The 22,998-nt window shown below is 38.0% G+C and overlaps 1 protein-coding gene across 7 annotated transcripts in view; it reads right to left on the bottom strand.

Annotated features, from left to right (window-relative positions):
• Positions 1-22,998, bottom strand: part of USP12 (ubiquitin specific peptidase 12) — a 111,450-nt gene that overhangs the window by 18,349 nt on the left and 70,103 nt on the right. For 5 of the 7 annotated variants that reach the window (XR_009213203.1, XR_009213202.1, XR_009213204.1 and 2 more), the window contains exons 3-6: positions 21,911-22,124; positions 11,282-11,511; positions 5,766-5,842; positions 5,565-5,648 (exon numbers count right to left, since the gene is read on the bottom strand). Coding sequence is in view for 3 of the 7 variants with exons in the window: in XM_032150598.3 (XP_032006489.1) it covers positions 5,565-5,648; positions 5,766-5,842; positions 11,282-11,511; positions 21,911-22,124 (605 nt within the window). In the remaining 4 variants the exon portion in view is untranslated. Of the gene's footprint in view, positions 1-5,564; positions 5,649-5,765; positions 5,843-11,281; positions 11,512-17,344; positions 17,428-21,910; positions 22,125-22,998 lie in introns of those variants that run through there. The other 2 variants (XM_032150599.2, XM_032150600.2) reach the window with 2 other exon arrangements.

The following is a 22,998-nucleotide window of genomic DNA, read 5'->3' as shown; positions in this document are numbered from 1 at the left end:
AAAAAAAAAAAAAAAGAGTTCTATAGTTTTAGGTCTTAAATCCATTTTGAGCTAATTTTTTGTAGATGATATAAGGTAAGGCTTCAACTTTATTCTTTTTCATGTGGATATTCAGTTTTCCCAACACCATTTGCTGAAGACATTATCCTTCTCCCACTATGTATTCTTAGCACCCTTGTTGAAGATCAGTTGCCTGTATATGTATGGTTTTATTTCTGGGCCATTTTGTTCCACTGGTCTATATGTCTTTAGGCCAGTACCATACTATTTTAATTACTTTAGCTTTGTAATATATTTTGAAATCAGAAGTTTAATGCCTCCAGCTTTGTTCTTTTCTCTCAAGATTATTCAACTATTTAGGGTCTTCTGTGATTCCATGTGGATTTTTGGATGTTTTTTTCTATTTCTGCAGAAAATGCCATAGGAATTTTGATAGGGACTGCACTGAATCTGTAGGTTGCTTTGGGTAGTATGGACATTTTAACAATATTAAGTCTTCCATCCATGAATACGGGATGTGTTTCTATTTATTTGTATCTTAATTTCTTTCAGTAACATCTTACAATTTTCAATATACAAGTCTTCTGCCATGTAAGTTTATTCCTAAGTATTTTATTGTTTCTAATACTATTATAAATGGAATGTTTTCTTTTTCTTTCTTTTTTTTTGAGATGGAGTCTCACTCTGTTGCCCAGGCTGGAGTGCAGTGGCGCCATCTCGGCTCACTGCAACCTCTGCCTCTCAGGTTCAAGCAATTCTCTTGCCTCAGCCTCCAGAGTAGCTGGGAATACAGACGTGTGCCACCACGCCTGGCTAATTTTTGTATTTTCAGTAGAGACGGGGTTTTACCATATTGGCCAGGCTGGTCTTGAACTCCTGACCTCAGGAGATCCGCCCACCTTGGCCTCCCAAAGTGCTGAATTACAGGCATGAGCCACCGCGTCTGGCCGTCAAATTGATTTTTGGTTTTCTACTAAGAACTATGGTCTGTATACTCAACACAAGCTTATCCTATTATTCCAAGACTGAGAACTATAAACTTTCAGAAGTGAATTCATCCAAGTAAAGGTCAAAAATATTAAATGAATTGCTCAATGTCACACCATAAATTATCAGAAAGGTTTATACTAGATCCTAATGAGAAATATGTAACTTCTGTAAAGTTGTCTTTCCAGAAACTTATACATAATTTATGCTACAAAGTGTCCAAATATATGTGGGGAATATGTGTATATACACACAGAACTGTTCATCAAAGCACTGTTTATAACAGTGTAAAAAATCTAAATTGTTAGATTTAGACAACTGGTAGATACATGGTACTATGGTATGTTCATACAAAAAAAAGATACTATGCAGCAGGCATGGTATCTAGCTCCTGTAATTCCAGCTACACCAGAGGCTGAGGCAGGAGGATTACGTGAGGCCAGGAGATCAAGATGAGCCTAGGCGACATAGCAAGAGCCCGCCTATAAAAAATAAAATTCAATAAATTACTCAGGCATGGTGGCACACATCTGTAGTCCCAGCTACACAGAAGGCTGAGGTAGGAGGATCATTTAAGCCCAGGAGTCTAAAGTTACAGTGAGCTAAGATCGTACCACTGGACTCCAGCCTGGGTGACAGAGAAATCTTTTGTCTCTTAAAAAATATATATATTACATATATGCACATATATTATATATTTATATATGTGCACATATATATTTTATGTATGCACATATATATCATATATGCGCATATATATTTTATATATATGCACATATACATACACATACACACATATATATAAAATTACACACACACACACACACACACACAATGCAGCACCTCCTAAGAAGGATATGAAAATATTTTTTCATTAACATGGTTGCAATTTTTTAAGTGAAAAAGTTTCAAACTTATACATAAAGTTTGATAGCATTTTAGGGACTATGTGTGTATATACATACACACTTTAAAAATCTAAGATATACACAAAAATGTTAACATTTTATAGCTTTTACAGTGATTCTTGATTTACATTTATCTGTATTTTCTAATTTTTTTTTTGTATTTTCTAATTTATTTACAAAGAATATACATTCTTCATGTATTTTCTAATACATTAAAATTTCATGTCTTTAAAACAAAGAGCTCGATTTTACAGACAATTCTCAATTACTCACATGTGATTACTTGTATAACCATCATTGTAGGGAAAGGGTGTCTTTTGCTCAGAGATGGGCCTTCCTCCCTATGGTCAGTAAAGTCTGAAAGTTGTATTTCTCTTAGCTACATTTAGTCCCTGACTCTTACTTATCCAACAGTCTTAGGTACTTTCTAAGGCATTTTCAGGATGAATGTAATGCTTCAGCCCCTATCCCTCTGATTAAACTTCTTTGAGGTGCTCCCCATCATATGCACTAATGGACAGAAACAGTGAGTAATCTGTTTTGATTCTGTGGTCCATTACCAAAAACACTTTCCTTCCTAGGAAATGTCTGTGTCCAAAACAAAAACATAATCACTTAAAAATCTGAGATCTTCCCCTCCCTTAATGAACAACTCAGTTCAACTATTTGATGGGGCCAAATAACACAGACATCTGTACAGGCAGGAGAGGGGGAAGCCAAAGCAGAGGGGAAGAGTGCGTGTGTGTGGTGTGTGTGTGTGTGTGTGTGCGTGCGTGTGTGTTTATGCATGTGTGTGCATGCAGGGAGCGGGGGCAGGAAGGCAGAGAGAATAAGCTGGGTTACCTAAAGGTGCAATGACCAAATAAGTAAACCTAGTAAGGATAATAGCAGCCAACTGCACTGTCGAAGAAAGGAATTACAAATATTATGGTGGTGGCTACAAGATTATCACTGTGTATTCATGGTTTTCAATACAGATAAAGAGATCAATAGATGTAGAAGAGAAATAAATACAGATGTGAAAAGTGTGTGCATATTTATAAATACTCATCCATCCTCTAGCTCTGCTCACTAAGCGGGCTCAGGAACAATGACATCCCAATAGCAATGAGCACAACTATACAAGATCCTAGTTTATTGTTTTCCCCTAAGAGAAACCAGGGCTTGGAGAAATGGCTTGTTCCAGAGTAGGGGCAAAGAAAGAGCAAAATGAGCCTGAACAGCTTGAGTCAGAAAGGAAAGAAATACTGGAGAATGACTGGGCACATCAAGAAGAGAGGAGCCAGCTTGGAGGAGCTCCCCCTGGCCAGACTGGAGATAATGTGAGCACGGAAGTAAGAATGCTAATGGATAACAATCCACTGAATAAAACAGGAACCTTTGGGTCCACTGTAAGATTTTAAAAGTGAATAAAATGAAAGTTCAATGAAAAATGAAATATTGGCCGGGCGCAGTGGCTCACGCTTGTAATCCCAGCACTTTGGGAGGCCGAGGCAGGCGGATCATAAGGTCAGGAGATCGAGACCACGGTGAAACCCCGTCTCTACTAAAAAAAAAAAATACAAAAAAATTAGCTGGGAGTGGTGGCGGGCGCCCGTAGTCCCAGCTACTCGGAGAGGCTGAGGCAGGAGAATGGCGTGAACCCGGGAGGCGGAACTTGCAGTGAGCCGAGATTGCGCCACTGCACTCCAGCCTGGGCGACACAGCGAGACTCCGTCTCAAAAAAAAAAAAGAAAAATGAAATATTTACAATCTCAAAATACTTCTACATAAAATACTTCTAAATTACAATGAGAAAAAGTAAAGATTAACAGTGAAGAACTCTGTAAAACATCCGGGGAACATTCACTCAAACGTTCAATAACAGCCAAGAACAGTAATGGGAGGTTCAGAAAGGGATTCACATGGCCTCAAACTATCCTTAGAAAGGCCTGCTTGAGGCTGGACGCAGTGGCTCATGCCTGTAATCCCAGCACTTTGGGAGGCCGAAGTGGGCGGATCACGACGTCAGGAGATCAAGACCATCCTAACACAGTGAAACCCCGTCTCTACTAAAAATACAAAAAATTAGCCGGGCGTGGTAGCGGGCACCTGTAGTCCCAGCTACTCGAGAGGCTGAGGCAGGAGAATGGCGTGAACCCGGGGGGCGGAGCTTGCAGTGAGCCAAGATCACACCACTGCACTCCAGCCTGGGTGACAGAGCAAGACTCCATCTCCAAAAAAAAAAGGCCTGCTTGCATGGATGGTCCTTTTTAGCACCTGGAAACTTGGATTTCAGACATGTTCCCACCATTAGCCAAATAATAAGAGTGTCTCGCTGTGCCTAAATTGTTTGAACAAACAAGACAGTTTATGCTGAACTCTTGCTTTCTTTCTGGGAGTCTGGAATTTGGGGGCATGGTAGGCAGAGGGTACCTACATGACTAGCCCCAAATAAAAACTCAGGGCACTGAGTCTGTAGTGAGCTTCCTGTGTTGTCACAATTCAGTGTGGGAAGAATTAAGTGTCTTTTGTGACTCCACTGGGGCAGTGACTTCTGGGTGCTTTCCTGGCTTTCTCTTTGTTGACTGTGTTTTATATCCTGTCCCTGTAATAAATCTTAGCTGTGAGCATGCTTGGATGTTGAGCACTGTGAGTCCTTCTAGGAAACCACCTGTCCTAGAAGTGATCTTGGGGATACTCCAACACATGGCACAAATCAAGTCACATATGCTACCTAACAGGACATGATGAGAAAAACACAGTAAGATTCCTGTCCAAGATACATAACCTGTATCTAATCACAGGAAAACATGAGACAAACTCCACTGAGGGACATTCTACAAAATAACTAACTTATGATTATCAAAAGTCAGTATCATTAATGTCAAGAAAGGACTGAGAAACTGTTGCAAATTGAAACAGACTAAAGAGACCGAATGCTAAATGTAATGTGGGATTCTGGACAGAATCCTTCTTCTATAAAGGACATTACTGGTACATCCTGATACCAAAATAAGGTTTGCAGTAACAGTAGCATGTCAATGTTACTTTCTGGATTTGGATGGATGTGCGCACATAGGAAAACGTCCCTGTTGCTGGGAAATACCTATTAAAGTGCCAGGGGCCAGGAGGTACATATCAGTTAACTTACTTTCAAATGGCTTAGGGTAAAAAAGTTTTCTTGGTCTATTCATGCAACTTTTCTCTGAGTTTGAGACTATTTCAAAATAAGAAATGATGATGATGATGTTTATTATTCCATTTATTGATACCAAACCAGTCTTACAATAACATGTTAAGAGAATGTACAACATCCTATGTAGGAAAAGCAGAAACTGGGGGTGTGGGGGACAGGCAATGGGGAGTACTATCTCCCTCAACCCTCTTCACCAAGAAAAAAGTTTACATCATCAGGAAAGCCTCAAAGCCAAATATTTTAACTGTGCTGGTTTATGATGATTAAATAATCGCTAGACATAGGAAATCACTTCAGGGTACACAGTTTTTGTAAAAGAAACATCGAGTAGAATATCATTTACCTAGTAATACTTAATGAACATTAACTGTTAGTAATAGAATTAAGAATTTTTACTCAATGTAAATTTTCCTAGATTTTTTTCTAAGCCCACCGCCAACATCAATTACAAAAAAAAAAATCACTTAAAAATCCATAAAGCACTAAATTACCGTTTGTGTGCTTCCTGTTTGCTGCGACACTCTTCACAGTAATACTTGTATTCACTGCACAGAGTTTCTGTGTTGCTGAAACCCCTGTGTGAAATTCAAAACAAATTTATTTTGTAGATACCAGGAAATCATGTATCCATTAAAAAATATTCCAGACTAAAAATAATTATTAAATTTTAAACTAAATAATTCTACATATACCTTAAGCAGTGAGTAATTGATGTATTTTGTTCCACATCAACAGAAAGGTCTAAAAAATCTTCATCTTTGCTGCTTATCTGTAAAAATAGTGAATTGTCTTTGATTTTCAAATACTAGTAAACCACCATTCCCAATTAACAGAATTAAATGCATTCTATTATTATTAGTAAGTAAACAATTCTTTTCCCTCAAGTTCAAAAGAAAACTACTTAATTTGGATTATCCAAAAGGACACTGAATAAATAACCCCTACTAGATGTATAAATAAAACACCAAAGTACACTTTTGACTGACTCTCACTGGCAAAGGCTAGTATGATGTGAAAGTTCATGACTTTCCAAAGTCTTTGTTATTTTAAAGCATGAAATAAACTGTACCGTATACACTGATTCTTAAAAAAACATAGGCCAAGACTGAATAAAAATGCTTCACACAGGACAGGATATCTGTATTGTTTTGTCATTAAAAAAAAAATTTAGCCCAAAATGTTAAATTACATTCTTCATTTGTGACTGACTTTATTTCTCCTAAAAATTTAATATAAAGTTTTGTTTGATTTATGGGTAAATAATCTTATAAAGTTATCACTTGCTCATGTGAATTGGAACAGGACAGAACTTTAGACATAAATCTTCCTAGCTATTTCTTTCAGCAAGTCCATCCTGAAGGTACGTGTGCAACAGGAGATACGTCTGACTCAGCAACCTGTGCCTCTCCACTCAGTTAAGCAAACGCTTTCTCATTTTAATACTACATCAAGATTATTATTAGTACGTAGAGTTCTTCATAGAACAACTCAGTAAGTTGTCACAGAACGTGTGACTGTACAAAGTATGTATTTATGCAAATATAAATAAACCAGGGTACTGTGCATAGCGTATTTTATAGACAGTTGAAGGGAGTTCCAATGGTGATTGACTTTCCTTGACTTCAACATTAAGCTAACCGTAGGACCTAAACCCCTTCTCTAAGATGCCATTCCACTGTACAATGGAAGATACAGCAACACTACAAGATAACTGACCTGAGTCTCAAAAAGTCTGGTGAAAAAGAAGGGGGGAACACAGACAACTCAGAGAGAAAAAAAGAGGACATGCTACGTTTAAGGAAAACACATCAACTTTGTAGAAAAGTGGGTAGGGTGACAAGAGATAGTATGGCAGAGGTAGGCTAAAGCCAGATCAGGCCGGAATTTACATGTAAGCTATAGAGAAGTAAAAGTTACACAGTCTGGTGTTTCTCAAAATCAATTTTGTATTCCTCAAAATGAAGTCCTCAGACACTGCCTCAGGGGTCTTCATTTGAAATGTTCCTTTTATGATCATGTAAAAACCTAGACACAAGGATGCTCTAGATGACCTGGGTGCATGAGTTACTACGTTTATATTTGCGATTGAGTTGGTGCCAAGTGGTCACCAAGTAGGGCAGTATTTCACTTTTCAGAGTGGTTGAAAAGACATCTGGCTGCTATTGGACTAATGTGTCCTAATGTCATGTCATGCACAATATGGGGAGATCCCAGTCTAAAACTCAGGGAAGAAGTCTAGGGTGGAGATCTGGAGTTGAGACTCATCAGCACATGTGATAATAAAATGGAACATGATCATGATCCTCCCAATTCAAAGTGAGATGCAACCGACAATGAAACCCTGGGGAACACCCACATTTAAAGAATGGAAAAAGAGAAGCCAAGGAATGAGACTGAAAAGGAACCCTCATAGAGAACACCAGAAAAGGGTGTTATAGACACCAGCTTCCTACCACCTGAGACATTACCAATTGTATTTCTAAAATACAAGCATGAGCTCCTCTAGGAAGCCCGTCCCTCACCTGTCCAAATCCTTCCCACTCCCACCTGGATTAGGTCTACTATTCTCTGGCTGGCATGGCATCCTGTGCATACACATACGATAACACACTGTACTGGAATTGCCTGAACACTGGTTTGCCAGTCTTCATTACCATAGGAGTATCTTGTGATCAGAGGCTTATGTCTTACTCATCTTCTACCCAGCATAGTTGGTGCTAGCACCCCTAAAATGAATACTTAAATATAAATCTAACAAAACACGCATGGCATTGATATGAGGAAGAACTACCAAACTCCAATGAAAGATAGCAAAAAAAGTGGTAAATAAGTGGAGACAGTGCATGTACTTGGATAAGAAGACTCAACTTTGTCAAGACATCATTTTTTTCCCAACTTGATCTATAGGTTCAGCAAAATCCTTATCAAAATCCCAGCAAGTTATTTTGTGGGTATTGACAAATTTGATTCTAAAGTTTACATGGAGAGGCAAAAGACCCAGAATAGCCAACAAAATATTGAAGAAGAACAAAGTAAGAGGACTGAGACTACCTGACTTTAAGACTTACTCTAAAGCTACGGTAATCAACACAGCATGGTAGTGGGGAAAGAACAGATATACAGACCAACAGGACAGAAAAGAGCGACCAGAAACACACTCACACAAATAAAAGTCAACTCATCTTTGACAAAGGAGCAAAGACAATTCAATAGAGAAAGAACTGTCTTTTCAACAAATGACGCTGGAGCAGATGGACATCCACATGCAAAAAAATTAACCCAGAATAAACCTTATAATACCTTATACAGAAATTAACTCAAAAAGGATCACAGACTTAAATATAAAATGAAAAACTATATAATTCCTAGATAACATAGGAGAAATTCTAAGGGACCTTTAGTTTATTGATGACTTTTTAGATACAACACCAAAAGTATAATGCATGAAAGAAAAAGTTGGACTTTATTAAAATTAAAAACTGATAATTAAAACATTAAAAACTTCTGCTCTGCCAGCCAGGCCCGGTGGCTCACGCCTGTAATTCCAGCACTTTGGGAGGCCAAGGTGGGTGGATCACTTGAGGTTGGGAGTTCAAGACCAGCCTGACCAAAACAGAGAAACCCTGTCTCTACTAAAATTACAAAATTAGCCGGGCATGGTGGCGCATGCCTGTAATCCCAGCTACTAGGGAGGCTGATGCAAGAGAATCACTTGAACCCGGGAGGCAGAGGTTGCGGGGAGCCACTGCACTCCAGCCTGGGCAACAAGAGCGAAACTCCATCTCAAAAAAAAAAACTTCCGCTTTGCCAAAAACAGTGTTAAAAGAATGAAAAACAAGTCACGGACTGGGAGAAAATATTTGCCAAAGACCCGCCTGATTATGAACTAGTATCCAAAATTATACCCGAAAGAAAACCCCACTTAAAATTCGACAATACTCAAAGAAAAACAGCCTGATTAAAAAATGGACAAAAGATCTGGACACATCACTAAAGAGATATAGTTGATAAATAAGCAGACAAAAAGATGATCAACATCATATGTCATTAGGGCCTTGCACATTAACATGAGACAACACTACACGCTTATTAGAACGGCCAAAATCCAACTGACAACACCAAATGTCAGCAAGGATGTGGAGAAACAAGAACTCTCATTCACTGCTGGTAAGAAGGAAAAATGGTACAGCCACTGTGGAAGACAGAATGTTGGTTTCTTATCAAACTAAATATACTCTTACCATACAATCCAGTGATCATGCTCCTTGATATTTACACAAAGTAAAAACTCACATCCACACAAAAACCTGCACACAAATGTTTATAGCACCTTTATTCATAATTGGCAAAACCTGGAAGCAACCAAGACGTCCTTCAGTAAGTGAATGAACTTTAAAAACTGCAGCACATCCATACAGTGGAAATGTTGCTCAGCCAAAAATAAAGGAAATAAGTTATCAAGCCTTAAAAAGACATGGACGAACCTTAAATGCATATTGCTAAGTGGAAGAAGCTAATCCAAACAGGCTGTATACCATGCACCAACTACACAATATTCTGGAAAAGGCAAAACTATGGAGACTTTACAGGACTCTTAGCTTTCTTGCTTGTGGACCCTCTTTTCCAATGTTATTAAAAACTAGCAGCGCAACTGCCACAGTAAAGATGAGATCAGGCAAAATCATAAATGCATGCTAAATCTTAGGTGAGATTTTGATGAGGAGGGAGGTATTTGTCTCTCCCCACAGACTGCCTCCTAATTGCAAGGGGATTTTAAAAAAAAAAAAAAAAAAAAAAAGTCATCATAAAGTGGAGAAACTGGCCCAGCACGGTGGATCATGTCTGTAATCCCAACACTCTGGGAGGCTGAGGCAGATGGGTTACTTGAGGGCAGGAGTTCAAGACCAGCCTGGGTAACACAGCAAGACTCTCTCTACAAAAAGTTTAAAAACTAGCTGGGGGTGATGGCATGCACTGTAGTCCTAGTTACTCAGAAGGCTGAGGCAGGAGGATCACTTGAGCCCAGGAGTCTTGAGGCTATAATGATCTATAACAGTGTCACTGCACTAAAGCCTGGGTGACAGAGCAAGAACCTGTCTCCAAATAAATAAATCAAATGGAGAAACACCACCACCTTGACTGGGTGATCAAAAATTAACTTCACCACCGAGAGGCAGATGGATATTGTGTGCCTACAGACGTGATGCCCCGAGAAAGACACAACATGAATGATGTATTATTATTAGCCATGAATGCATAACCTGCATCTAATTAGGAAGAAACATCAGAGACACTAAATATGAGAACATCTGATTTTAAAAAGGTGAGGGAGGCATATTCTCAAAAAAAAAAAAAAAAAAAAGACCATGTAAATGTTTCAGGTTAAAGAAGCCTGAAGAAACAACTAAATGCAATGTCCCCCTCTAAACTGGATTCTGTACTGAATAGGGAAAATGCTATAAAGAACATGACTGGCTGGGCATAATGGCTCACACCTGTAATCCCAGAACTTTCAGAGGCCAAGGTGGAAAGGCTGCTTGAGCCCAGGAGTTCAAGACCAGCCTGAGCAACACAGTAAGACCCCTGTCTCTACAAAAAATAAAAATTTAAAAATTAGCTGGGCGTGGTGGCACGTGCTGGTGGTCCTTGCTACTTATGAGGCTTAGATGGAAGGACTGCTTGAGCCCAGGAAGTCGAGGCTACAGTGAGCTGAGATTGGGCCACTGCGCTCCAGCCTGGGTGTAACAATTTTCAAGCTTCATCTTTACAAAGTGTCCAGCAAGTGGGATATTTTCCCCTCCTTGAGGGTACACTGTATGCTTTAGTTTTTATCCCAACAATGGATACTAAAGGTAATCGTAGAAAAAGGAAAAACAAATTAATATGCCTCCCTGATCTGTATGATCCTATGAGATTATGTCCTAAGACATAATTTCCACAACATGGTTTTATGGCCTCCTAAACCGAGAGAAAATCAAACAGTTCAAGCTACAGTAAGTATCTTTCTATCACCTCAGGTATTCATTGTCAATAAGCAACATTACATTAAGAATACAGACAGATTCCTTTTAAATGAAAAATACACCTTTAACCCCTATACCTAAGAATTACAACTTTCAAGTTCATCTTCCATTCTGTCTTTCTCAAAGAACAACCTTTAACGTAGTAATTCAATTTTTCTCTATACAAAATCGTATGATATACTTACAGTTTCACAAGTAAGACATCTGGTTTCATTAGTTAATGTTCCCTGAAAAATCTCATGAACCCACGTTGGGTCTGGTGTGCTGTTATTATTTTCATTATCAATATTACCATTAGGTAAGCGACCATTTTGTTTTTCCTGCTTTCTCTCTTCTTGTAAAATATCAGCAATTGTATTTAGTAGGTAATTTAAGAATTCATGGGCATCTTGTTGCATGTAGTTGTCAAAAAGCTCTAAAAATAAAAACATAATATTAGAGAATTATTTCAGAATTCATAACTTCATAAAAAACCAATTTATAAAAGAATATCTAGTATTGGATCAGAACTAAAATATAAATGCACAATGTTTTTGTAATGTATAACAAATAACTTTCACATCTAAAACTTTTATCTGTATTTGGGGAAAATGTAAAATTAATTAAAATCTTGTTTAAAAATACTACTAATTGATCCTGAGAAAAGGGCAAAACCTATCCTTATACATTAGCATAACAGATACTGAGAATTTAAGAAATTGCTTATTAGCTTACCTAACTTATTATTCCACAAATATTTCAACATGGCAAGCTTTAAAGCAGAAGTTGGACAACCATTTGCCAATGCCAAGCCAATTGCTTTAGACCCACAAAGTTTATCAAAAATAAATTACTGAACCATACATCCCAGGGATTCTGATTTAGTTGATAAGGGTAAGGCCAGAACGTGGGGCTTTTCAAAGCTCCTCCAACTAACTCTGATGTACAGTCAGGTTTAAGAATCATGTTGTCAAGATTTATCTATATAATCCAGATAATCTCAAGTCCCTTCCAAATGTGAGACTTTATAATTCCACAAAACGTTCCCTGCAGTTACACAAATGAGTAAATATAATTGAAATATTGGTGGTGCTAACATCAAGCGTGCTTTGCCCTGTGCTTGGCAATATACAACTCTACCATAGAACAGTAAGGACTTTAGAGGCAGTATCTCATTTGATCACCAACAACCATGTAATATTAACTTTATTTGTAAACATGAAAATGGGACGAGAGAGAGTACAGTCACACTGCCAAGAAATGGCAGAGCCAGGATTCAAACTGGGCAGCCTGACTCCACCATGCCACACACAAAGTAATGCCCAGTGTGAGCCCACACACAAGAACATACATGAATTGGTCAATAAAATGCATTGAGAAAAATTACCTATTTAGGACATTTTATTTTTAGATCCTCAATATACATTTAATACGTTCCAGAAAGATTTTACATTTTAAAAATGAATGCACACAAATTTAGAAAAAAATTTAGGGAAAGTCTAAGATAAAAGGAATTAACAATTACATTTTAGGATACAGATATGACTACATAAAATTAAGTTCTATGTATTAGAAATCTTTAAAAAAGTTTTAAAAAAGTGAAACCTGAAAATTATTAACATTTTCAACATATAAAAGCAAATCTCATATAAAAGAAAACCAAAGTGGGCAATCTTATAAATGGCAATCAATTTATAAGAAAAAAATAATCAAAAGGCTAAGAAACATGAGAAAATGTTCAATCCCATGGTAAGTTTAAAAAAAAAAAAAAAAAAAAGCAGACCAAGCGCAGTGGCTCATGCCTATAATCCAGCACTCTGGGAGGCCAAGGCAGGTGGATCACCTGAGGTAAAGAGTTTGAGACCAGCCTGGCCAACACGGTGAAACTGCGTCTCTACTAAATACAAAAAATTCACCGGGCATGGTGGCACACGCCTGTAATCCCAGCTGCTTGGGAAGCTGAGGCAGAAGAATCGCTTGAACCCGGGAGGTGGAGGTTGCAGTGAGCCAAGATTGCACCACTGCACTCCAGCCTGGGCAACAAGAGCAAAATTCCGTCTCAAAAACAACAACAAAACAGAATACCATCTTTCTTTGCAAAGTTATTGTAAAAACAGAAAGGGAATGAGTGAAGCTATTTATGGGGGTTGGGGGGGGCACAGCTGCTAGAGCAAGGCTGTCTGGGTTGATGCTATGGTTCTACCTCTAACTGCACGTGTGGCATAGGCAACTTATTCAACCTCCCTGTTCCATAATTCCTCATCTGAAAAAGGGGGCTCACAGCAGTACCTATACCTCACAAGGCTGGTAGGAAGATTAAAAGTGCCTAGAATACAACAATAGGTTTTGTATTCTGTTCAACAACAACCACAGTAACAATACTGGCAATATCACTACATGTTGAATATCCTTTATCCAAAATGCTTGGGACCAGCAGTGGTTGGGACTTCAGACTGCTTCAGATTTGAGAATATTTTCATACACATAATGAGGTATTTTGGGGATGGGACTCAAATCTAAACATGAAATTCATTTGTTTCATATACACCTTATATCCTGGAGGTAACTTTATATATATAGTACTTTCTTTTTTTTTTTTTTGAGATGGAGTTTTGCTCTTGTTGCCCAAGATGGAGTGCAACTTCATATAGTATTTTTAAAAACTTTGTGCAGGGAACTAAATTTGTGTACACTGAACCATCAGAAAGTAAAGTTGTTACCACCTCAGCCACCCATGTGGCATCATGCAGCTCAAAAAGTTTCATATTTCTAGATTACGGATGCTCAACCTATATAATTGTTGCTGCTACTGAACAGAATACAAAACACATCAAAGACTATGTAAAAATTATGAACTTCTGTATGGCAAAGTCAACATAAATGAAGACAAGTGACAAACAAGGATAATTATTTGCATATTAATATCCAGACTATGTAAAGGTTTAATATACAGAATATTTTTTTTTAAAAACCCTTTACAAAACAAGAAAAAAAATTTTTTTAACTGGCAAAGGAAAATAATAGCCAATTCAGAGTAGAAATACAAATGCCTAAATAATACATGACAAGGGACTGGGAAATAACAATTAAAACAATGACAAAATATCATTTTGCCCATCACTTTGGCAAAATAAAAACTGACTTCGTGTCCATCCAGTGTTAGCTTGAGTATGGAGAAATGGACATTCTCAACTGTTGCTGCTGGGAGTATAAACTGGCATGGCACGTTGTAAAGGCAATTTTGGTAACAGATTTAAAATAATGCAACCTAGTTCTCCCAGGTATCAATGCCAGGTAAGTATCTGTGCATGTACCGAAACAAGCATAAATACGGCTGCTTATTTATAACAGCAGAAGTCTGAAAATATCCTAAATGTTTATCAACAGGAGAATGATTTATTTAAATTATGCTATAATTTTGTTAGGGAATGCTGGGCAACGGTTAAAATGGAAGCAGTTCCATTGAATTAACATGGCAAAATTTCCAAGACAGAAAGCCAAACAAGGATGCTGAACACATGTGGATCCCACTCATGAAAAACAAACAACCGGCTGGGAGCAGTGGCTCACGTCTGTAATCCCAGCACTTTGTGAGTCTGAGGTGGGCAGATCACCTGAGGTCAGGAGTTCGAGACCAGTCTGACCAACACGGTGAAACCCCATCTCTACTAAAAATACAAAAATTAGCCAGGCACGGTGGCAGGCGCCCATAATTCCAGCTACTCGGGAAGCTGAGGCACAAAAATCACTTCAGCCCGGGAGGCAGAGGTTGCAGTGAGCCGAGATCGCATCACTGCACTATAGCCTGGGCGACAGAGTGAGACTGTCTAACAAAAAAAAAAAAAAAGAAAAAAAGAAACCACCACTGTTTAAGTTCCCATAAAATGTAACTGTGGCTTCCTATTTGGACATATATATTTAAATGCATAGAAAAGGGTTTGGTAGGATCAAGGTATTTCAAAGGAAGACGAGATTGAGGAGCTGGGGAGGAAGCAGAACACTCAGGGAAACTTCTAGGTTTGTTTGGTACTAAAATGTTATTGTAAGAATCTATGCATATATTATTTGTACGCTTAAAAATAAAATAGAGCTTTCCATACAAAAAGTCCACTTCCTCGCTCCCCGTCACTGCGTGTTACACATTCCTTTTTTTTTAAGAGATAGGGGTCTCGCTATGTTGTCCAGGCTGATCTCGAACTCCTAGGCTCAAGCAATCTGCCTGTCTGTTGCATATTCTTCATATACAATTACTTCCCAAACCCTTTCAATTTTTAAAGTTCATTTCCTGCATGTCTAGTCTGTTCCATTTCCATTTAAATCTACCTAGTTCAAGTCAGCTCCCTTCACTTAACCCACTAAGTCTCCTTTCCTTCAGTTTCACACTGCAAATAGACAAGTTTAATTTATAGACCCTGAATCTTTCTCCCTAGGAATTTTCCCTGGCATCTCTTGCATTACATGGTAAAATTCACAATAATTTTTTTCATGTTATTATTTAATTATTTTCATATACCCAAATCCATTCGACAAATTTGGGTCTCAAATCAAATACAATAATATTAAGAATGCAACTGAAGCCACAGTTCACTTCTCTGCTGTAAGTTTAGCCTGAGGGACCCATTAGCCTTTAACAAAATCCCCATGTTATATTTAAAAACAATAAAAGTCATGAGTTCTAAGAGCTCCGTACTAGCCTACATGGACTTAACAACTAATCTTGAATTTGGTACACTGTGTGTGGGTTTTTGTCCACAAGAGATAGTAGATCTAAAGCACTGGGACACCATTCCCCTCTCCCTGCTCAGAGCAGAAGTCTATGCAACCTCTCCCAACACTGAGACAGCCTGCAACTCAAAAATCTTCTCAGCAGTCCACTCCATCCCTCCGAGGCCGGGCCAAGTCATGCATAGAACCTCGCGTGGTTCCACCAGTTGGAAAAGTCTAGACCACAGCTGAGCTAACTGAAGCAAATTATCTAACCTTGCCCCTCAATGCAATAATCCTCCGTCCCTGAAAATAATAAACACTTCCCCTCTCAACCTCAATCTCCTATCCTCTACTACTTTCATTTGCTTATTGTACCTTATTTCCTTTCTCATCCTTGGGATTTTCTTTGTTCCCAACCCTTTCTAAGTTGCTCCCTCTAGGTCCTGCATTCTGTTCTAAACAAACTCCCTCGCCTTATCAACCTTTGGCATTTTCTAGTTCTGCTACTTGCTCTCAATCACAAAAGTGTCCAAGATACAGCCACACTATGACCCTCAACCCTCCTCTCTCTGAGGTCATCTTCCAACCTCCCCCTCATCCACTGATGGCCTGATTCACAGTTTCTCTCTCCACTTTGCCTCCTGCACCAACCCTGACATGTCAGTGTCTAGGCAGCTTCCCGACGTGCATGCACCTCAATCCCTTACAATTCAAGAACCTTTATCTCTCACTCACTCACCCATTTCCGGGTCACAAATCTGGAACCACCCACCTCAAACAGGTCCACTAAGACAAGGATTGGAAGATAATTATGCTAAAGTTGAGCTGAGGGGCTTAAGAAAAGTTGGAAACCAACTGGAAAAGTCCTAGAGGAATCTAAAAAGAAGAATAATCAGGGAGAACTAGTGAAAAGATTTTATAAACACTGCTGAGGACCTAGTTAAGGTTAGAGATGATTAATTCCCTACAGTGGCTAACTACATATTGGCTTGATGCCACAATCTGAAGTAGCCTAATTTCTCCCTGTTGAAAAGAATTTTAGCATATACATGTTTTTCAAAATAATTATTTTTTAAGTAAAAATGTGCAAATGTTTTTGTTTTAAAATGTACATCTTTTTTTGGATGCTCTTTTAACATAGAGCAATGATTTCATATTCACAAAAATACCTCCAATGACTTGAATGCTCTGAAAACGAGATGCAAAGTAAACCAAAAAATAATCTTTAAACTTTTGTTGAAATATTTCTAAGATTATTTATAGTCCATTTTCCTTAGAGTATACTGAATATGCCAGAATTTTGCTGTACGTGAAAGCAGCCACTATAGTTTTAAAAGCATCAACCAGGACTGCATAAACATCAAAATAACACTGATGAATGACCTCAGGACAATCCCTGTGAACTGAATTATATTTAATTTTTAAAACCCTGGTTTTCTTATGGTTTGCTTTCTTCTTTGCTAAGTAGCATAATGGGAAAGGTGGACTTCAAACTTGCTTTGGAAGTTTAACAATTTCATTCATTCATTCACTCATTCAATAAATATTTAGTAAGCACCTACTATGTGCCAGGAACTGGATTATGTGCTGGGAATACAATGGTGAGCAAAAACAAATAGGTTCCCTCCGTCATGGAACTGACAGTCTAGTGGGAGAGACAGACAATTTCATTATTAAATAAATGTATGATTATAAACTACTATAGTCCTGATATAGATGCAACAATAATGCAAAAAAAAATGAAAAACACTGCTTAAAAATAGGTTATGTTCTCCTCATAATTCAGAAATAGCTATAAGCTCTCATTACACAAAATACCATTTATGCTCTTTTGGAGAAAAAGAATTGTTTGAAATAAACATAAGAAATTATTTACTCAAATATATTTAACAGGTATTATTTGTGAACAACTAAAATTTCCTCACTTGAGGGAGACCAAGACTTAAATTTATCTGTTTTTTTAATCTCTCCACGGCACATGAAACGCTGCTATGTCCATGCAGGTTCCTTAAGAACAAGGACCCTTTCTATCTCATCCCTAGGACTGACAACAGTGCCTGCCACATAATGAGATGTATTTCCCATTTTTTTAATGAATGAATGAATGAATGAATGAATGAATGAATGAATGAATGGACAATAGGGATTGAAACAACTAAGATGATGACAGAAAAGTAGATCTGCCCCCAAACAATAACTTAAATGACCGACACTGCTAAGGTTCAGTGAGTCAGAGCACACAGCTACAGATGCCAGCTGATGTGGCCTTCAGGCCCACCTAAAATGATCCCAGACAGTCCAGTCGAGGGTCAACTCTAGCTAACACAATCAGATCACCAACCTATGTTGTATTTCTTCCAAAATAATAGTAGATCACCCACAGGCAGTACTTGTAAAGAGATGACTCCATTTCCTACCTGGGTACTGCAACAGCCTCCAGGCTGGTCTCCTGCCTCTACTCTCATGCTGCCTAGGCCCACCCAGCAGCCAAAGGGTCTTCTCAAACAAATCAGAATGTATCACCCACCTGCTCAGAACCCTCTCGTGGCTTCCCATGGCTTTCCAAATAAAACCCAAGCTTTAGGCCCCTGCTCTTCTGACTTTATCTTCATCCTATTCCACTCTTGCCATGCTAATTTTCTTGCCATCCTTCAAGCACTCAGGCAACCTGCACTTTCTTCTTACTGATGGTAACATTTTTGCCTCAGATCTTCAAATGATGTCTTCAACTTTCTGATCTAACATTACCTAATCAAGGACATTCCCCAACGACTGACATATGAACTAGCAACTCCCTCATCCTCTGTCCCCTTTCCCAGTCTTCTTTTTTTCATGACAGTGACACATTGCATCACACAATTGATGACTGTCTGCTTCCCCACGAGGGTGTCAGGTACCTGAAGGCATATTTCTGTATCATCAGTTCCTAGACAGTGTCTGGCACACAACAGGAAATATATCTATCATAATTAGTCTACTCAAACACTCTGCTAGCATCCATCCCATCAGCAGGTAACATGCATGGAGCCAGTGTTGCTGTACTCTATGCAGGAGCACTGTGCAACAGTCCTCTTATGCTATGATTAGGTAACATGAGTTAAAACTGTAAAAACAAAAATTCATTAATAAATAGAAATTAAAATCAGTTCTTTCCAGGGACATCAAAAAGATTAGTAACATAAAGCAATGGTGGTTAAAACAATACGGGGCTAATATCTATTGAGAATAAAATTTTTAACATAGTATGGCAGGAAATTAATTTAGTGAGAACCATCTACCAGTGAAAATCAGTGGAAATACTGAAATGAGTAACATACTTTCCAAAGATTTAAAACAAACAAAATCTCAGAAGGAAAGATATGCAATGAATAATATATTAAATCCTCTTTGATTTGTATATTCTTCTCTACACAATTCTCAAGGGAAAATTCAAAAGCCAAAAATATATTTCAAAACATATTTGCAAATGTCAGCAACATCAAATAATAAAAATGCTTTTCTATTAAAAAATGGCTTTTCTATTAAGCATTATTTCTGAAGTTTAGAAAAATGAAGCAAAACTTTTGAGAAGATGGGCTTAGAATAAATATTTATTCTAGAATCAGTCTCTTTCAAAGAAGTATTTAAGAACTCTATTGTGTTACCAATTCAATCTGCCTAAATACAAAAAAATTAGTAACTATTGAACTATTAAAAAATAATAATAAATAATAATAATAAGGCCAGACACAGTGGCTCATGCCTGTAATCCAACACTTTGAGAGGCTGAGGTGGGTCATTTGAGGCCAGGATTTCAAGACCAGTCTGGGCAACATAATGAGACCCCATCTCTACCAAAAAAAAAAAAAAAAAAGAAAGAGAAAGAGAAGAAAAAAGAAAAAAAGCCCATTTGGAAAAAATAACGAACACTGTAAAAATACCCCAAGTTTGACAAACAAACATATAAAGCCATAAGTATGTAACTGTATTTTACCTCTATTCAGCATGAGGGTCAACCTAACTAAAATAAAATCATTGTATAAAGAGCCCATGTGATAGGTTAATAAGGCCAAGAGAAATGTACTATTAAATGAAAAGGGAAATAATGTATGCTCTGTATGAGCTGCATACTTTTGAACTTTTTTTTTTTTTTAGAGACAGGGTCTTGCTCTGTTACCCAAGCTGGAGAGTGGCACAATCAGGGATCACTGCAGCTTCAACCTCCTGGGCTCAAGCGATCCTCCCACCTCAGCCTTCCAAGTAGCTGGGACTACAGATGTGCACCACCACATCCGATTAATTTTTAAAATTTTTTGTGAGACAAGGTCTTGCTTTGCTGCCGAGGCTAGTCTCAAACTCTTGGGCTCAAGCAATCCTCCTACCTTGGCCTCCCAAAGTGCTGGGATTACAGGTGTGAGCCACCATGTCCAGGCACTGAACATTTAAAAAATACTAATAAAGTCACTGAGAAAGGGTGCCATGTTCAATTACCAAGTACATAAATTTTCCACAAGGACAAAACTTTTAAAGTTTCATACAGACACACACAAAAAGACTGAGAAGACTTAATTGCTCAATCCACATTTGAGCATTAAGGTTATATTTGATTTTCTAAAAAACAAGATAAACAGATCTGTAATCTAATAAAGTATATATGTTTAGCTTTCATTAGGGGAAACAAGATGTATTTTTGAGAGCAATTAATTATTCTACATGTGTATGGTGGGGAAAACGAACAAATCTTCAACAAATGTATCAAATTCAAGAATAACAGCCTATAGCCTATTTCTGGGTCATCTTATATTTCAGGGAACTAGATATGATCCAGGCTTACCTCAATTCACTGTGTACAGTGTCAACTGACTAATTTAAGGGCAGGATTACACATTAGGGTATTTAATAATCAATCTTAAAGACTTCTTAAATCCTGCCTGTGAGCCTCTATTTAATAGGTAACAAATCAACTAAAAATGCCATTCAATTTTGTTTCTACATGATTAAAATGCCTACATTAAACAAAAGCCAGAAGTCTACACGGTATCTAAATTCCATTTGAATTTTTGAGGCAGTGTCCCACATTAAATAGAACACTGGGCTGGGCTGCCGGGCGCGGTGGCTCATGCCTGTAATCCCAGCACTTTGGGAGGCCGAGGTGGGAGGATCACGAGGTCAGGAGATCGAGACCATCTTGGCCAACATGGTGAAAACCCCGTCTCTACTAAAAATGCAAAAAATTAGGTGGGCGTGGTGGTGGGCGCCTGTAGTCCCAGCTACTCGGGAGGCTGAGGCGGGAGAATGGTGTGAACCCGGGAGGCGGAGGAGCTTGCAGTGAGCCAAGATCGCACCACTGTACTCCAGCCTAGGAGACAGAGCGAGACTCCGTCTCAAAAAAAAAAAAAAAAAAAAAGAACACTGGGCTTACGTGTCAGGGAGAAGTAAATTTGTATACCAGCTCCACCACTTAGTAACTCTGTGGGACCTTGGACGAATTAACCTCTCTGAGCCTCAGTTATTTCATAGGGTGATAATGTCTAACTTACTGGCATGTGAAAATTAAATGAACAATTATTTCAAAAGAGAAAAGGGAGGTGGGGCTTACTCAGTAACTATTTTTAAAAGGGGATGGGGGATTAAAACTTATCTACCCTAAGCCAAAAGGTCTTTTCTAGCTCTTTCCCCGGAGTGTGGCTCCTGGCAAGCCTTTTTTAGGTTTTGATTTTTCATGGCTAAAATGGGGGAAATGACATGCTCTCTATCTAAGGCTACTGCAAGGATCCAATGAGTTAACACACACGAAAGCATTATGAAAACAACAAATGCATAAGCATGCAAAAAAAAAAAAATACCCTTCATTCTTGACAGAAAAGCTAAGCAAGCAAAAAGAGAAACTGTGATTTCTCATTTGCTGCCACACAGAATTTTATCACTGTATAACGCAATGCAAACATTAATTGTATCTTGTATTAATTACTGTGAGACTATCTCCTTCAGTAAATGAGTGCCTCCTTGAAGAAAGGAGTGTCGTCCTTGTTTCTTCAACAGCTAACATGTTATCAGGCATACAGATGATGCTCAGTAAGTGCTGGAATTATGGCACGCTATATTTAACCTTCCTAGTATGTCATTAATACAGTGGGAAGTAGAATTACCATTTTCTTTCCGTAATCTTGTGATGAACTTCTTAGGGGGTATTACTCCAACCTTTTTCTTCTGAGTGGCTATGCTATGGAAGAGATCTGCTAAGCATGTAAGAAGGCTCTCCTTTTTCCTAGGTTGACTCTTATATGCAAGAACTTTTTCCCGAAATGGACGACAAAAATAAAGTGCTTGAAGAACTGAATTGCAGTAGCAGGTATTCCCAAACTGCAACAGAAAAAAAAAGTTTTGTTAAATTTAGGGCAACACATTTTCAAGAGAGAAATTCCCGGTGTATGGTTGAGAGAACAGAAAGAGATGACAATCGCTTACTACTGTTACTATAACACTGACTGCATTTTATTATACATTTTAAAATACAACTCTCAAAAATTCTTTAGAAATCACAAAAGTAAAGTTTTCTATCAGGTTCTTAGGTACATCCAAATTAAAACACACAAAAACAAAAAATAAAAAAACAAGATCCCCTGAAATGTTACATGAAAAAGTCACCAGTATGACAGTCTAACAATCACTGAAATGCCAAGTCACAGTATTCATGATGTATTGGAAAGACATCAAATCCTTAACTATGAATTTCTCTCTTACCAGCCATGTCATTGGGAGCATGTCACTACATCTTACTGAACTCTACTTCTCTCCACTCTAGTAATTGGGGCGGGTCGGGGGGAATAACCCTACTTTATAAAGTAAATGACACACAGTTTGATAAATATGTATTGCCTTCCTTTTCCCTTCCATTAATAAACACTGGCTCTAAAAGCTAGCTAATAAAACACTTAAAAGTCAGTCATGAAGATTTGGGGAGCACTATGAAACTATAAAAAAGGAATGAGGATAATTCTCATATTTCTACTATGGGGTGAGATCAAGTATATACAGTATTAGGTTAAAAAGGCTAGGCAGAGAAAAATGTTTAAGATTGGGTGACATCAAATGTATGTCCATAGACCATTTGTTTATATTTTTTAAAAATCAATGAGGAAGGATAAACAAAAAGCTAACAAAAATGGTTATTTATAGAAGAGGGAAAATAATAGAGAGATGGATGAAAATGAGACTTCTCTGAAAGAATGTTGTT

The sequence above is a fragment of the Hylobates moloch genome, unplaced genomic scaffold (genome assembly GCF_009828535.3).
Source record: "Hylobates moloch isolate HMO894 unplaced genomic scaffold, HMol_V3 SCAFFOLD_4, whole genome shotgun sequence".
Classification (NCBI taxonomy): Eukaryota; Metazoa; Chordata; class Mammalia; order Primates; family Hylobatidae; genus Hylobates; species Hylobates moloch.
This window is presented reverse-complemented; position numbering and strand designations above follow the sequence as displayed.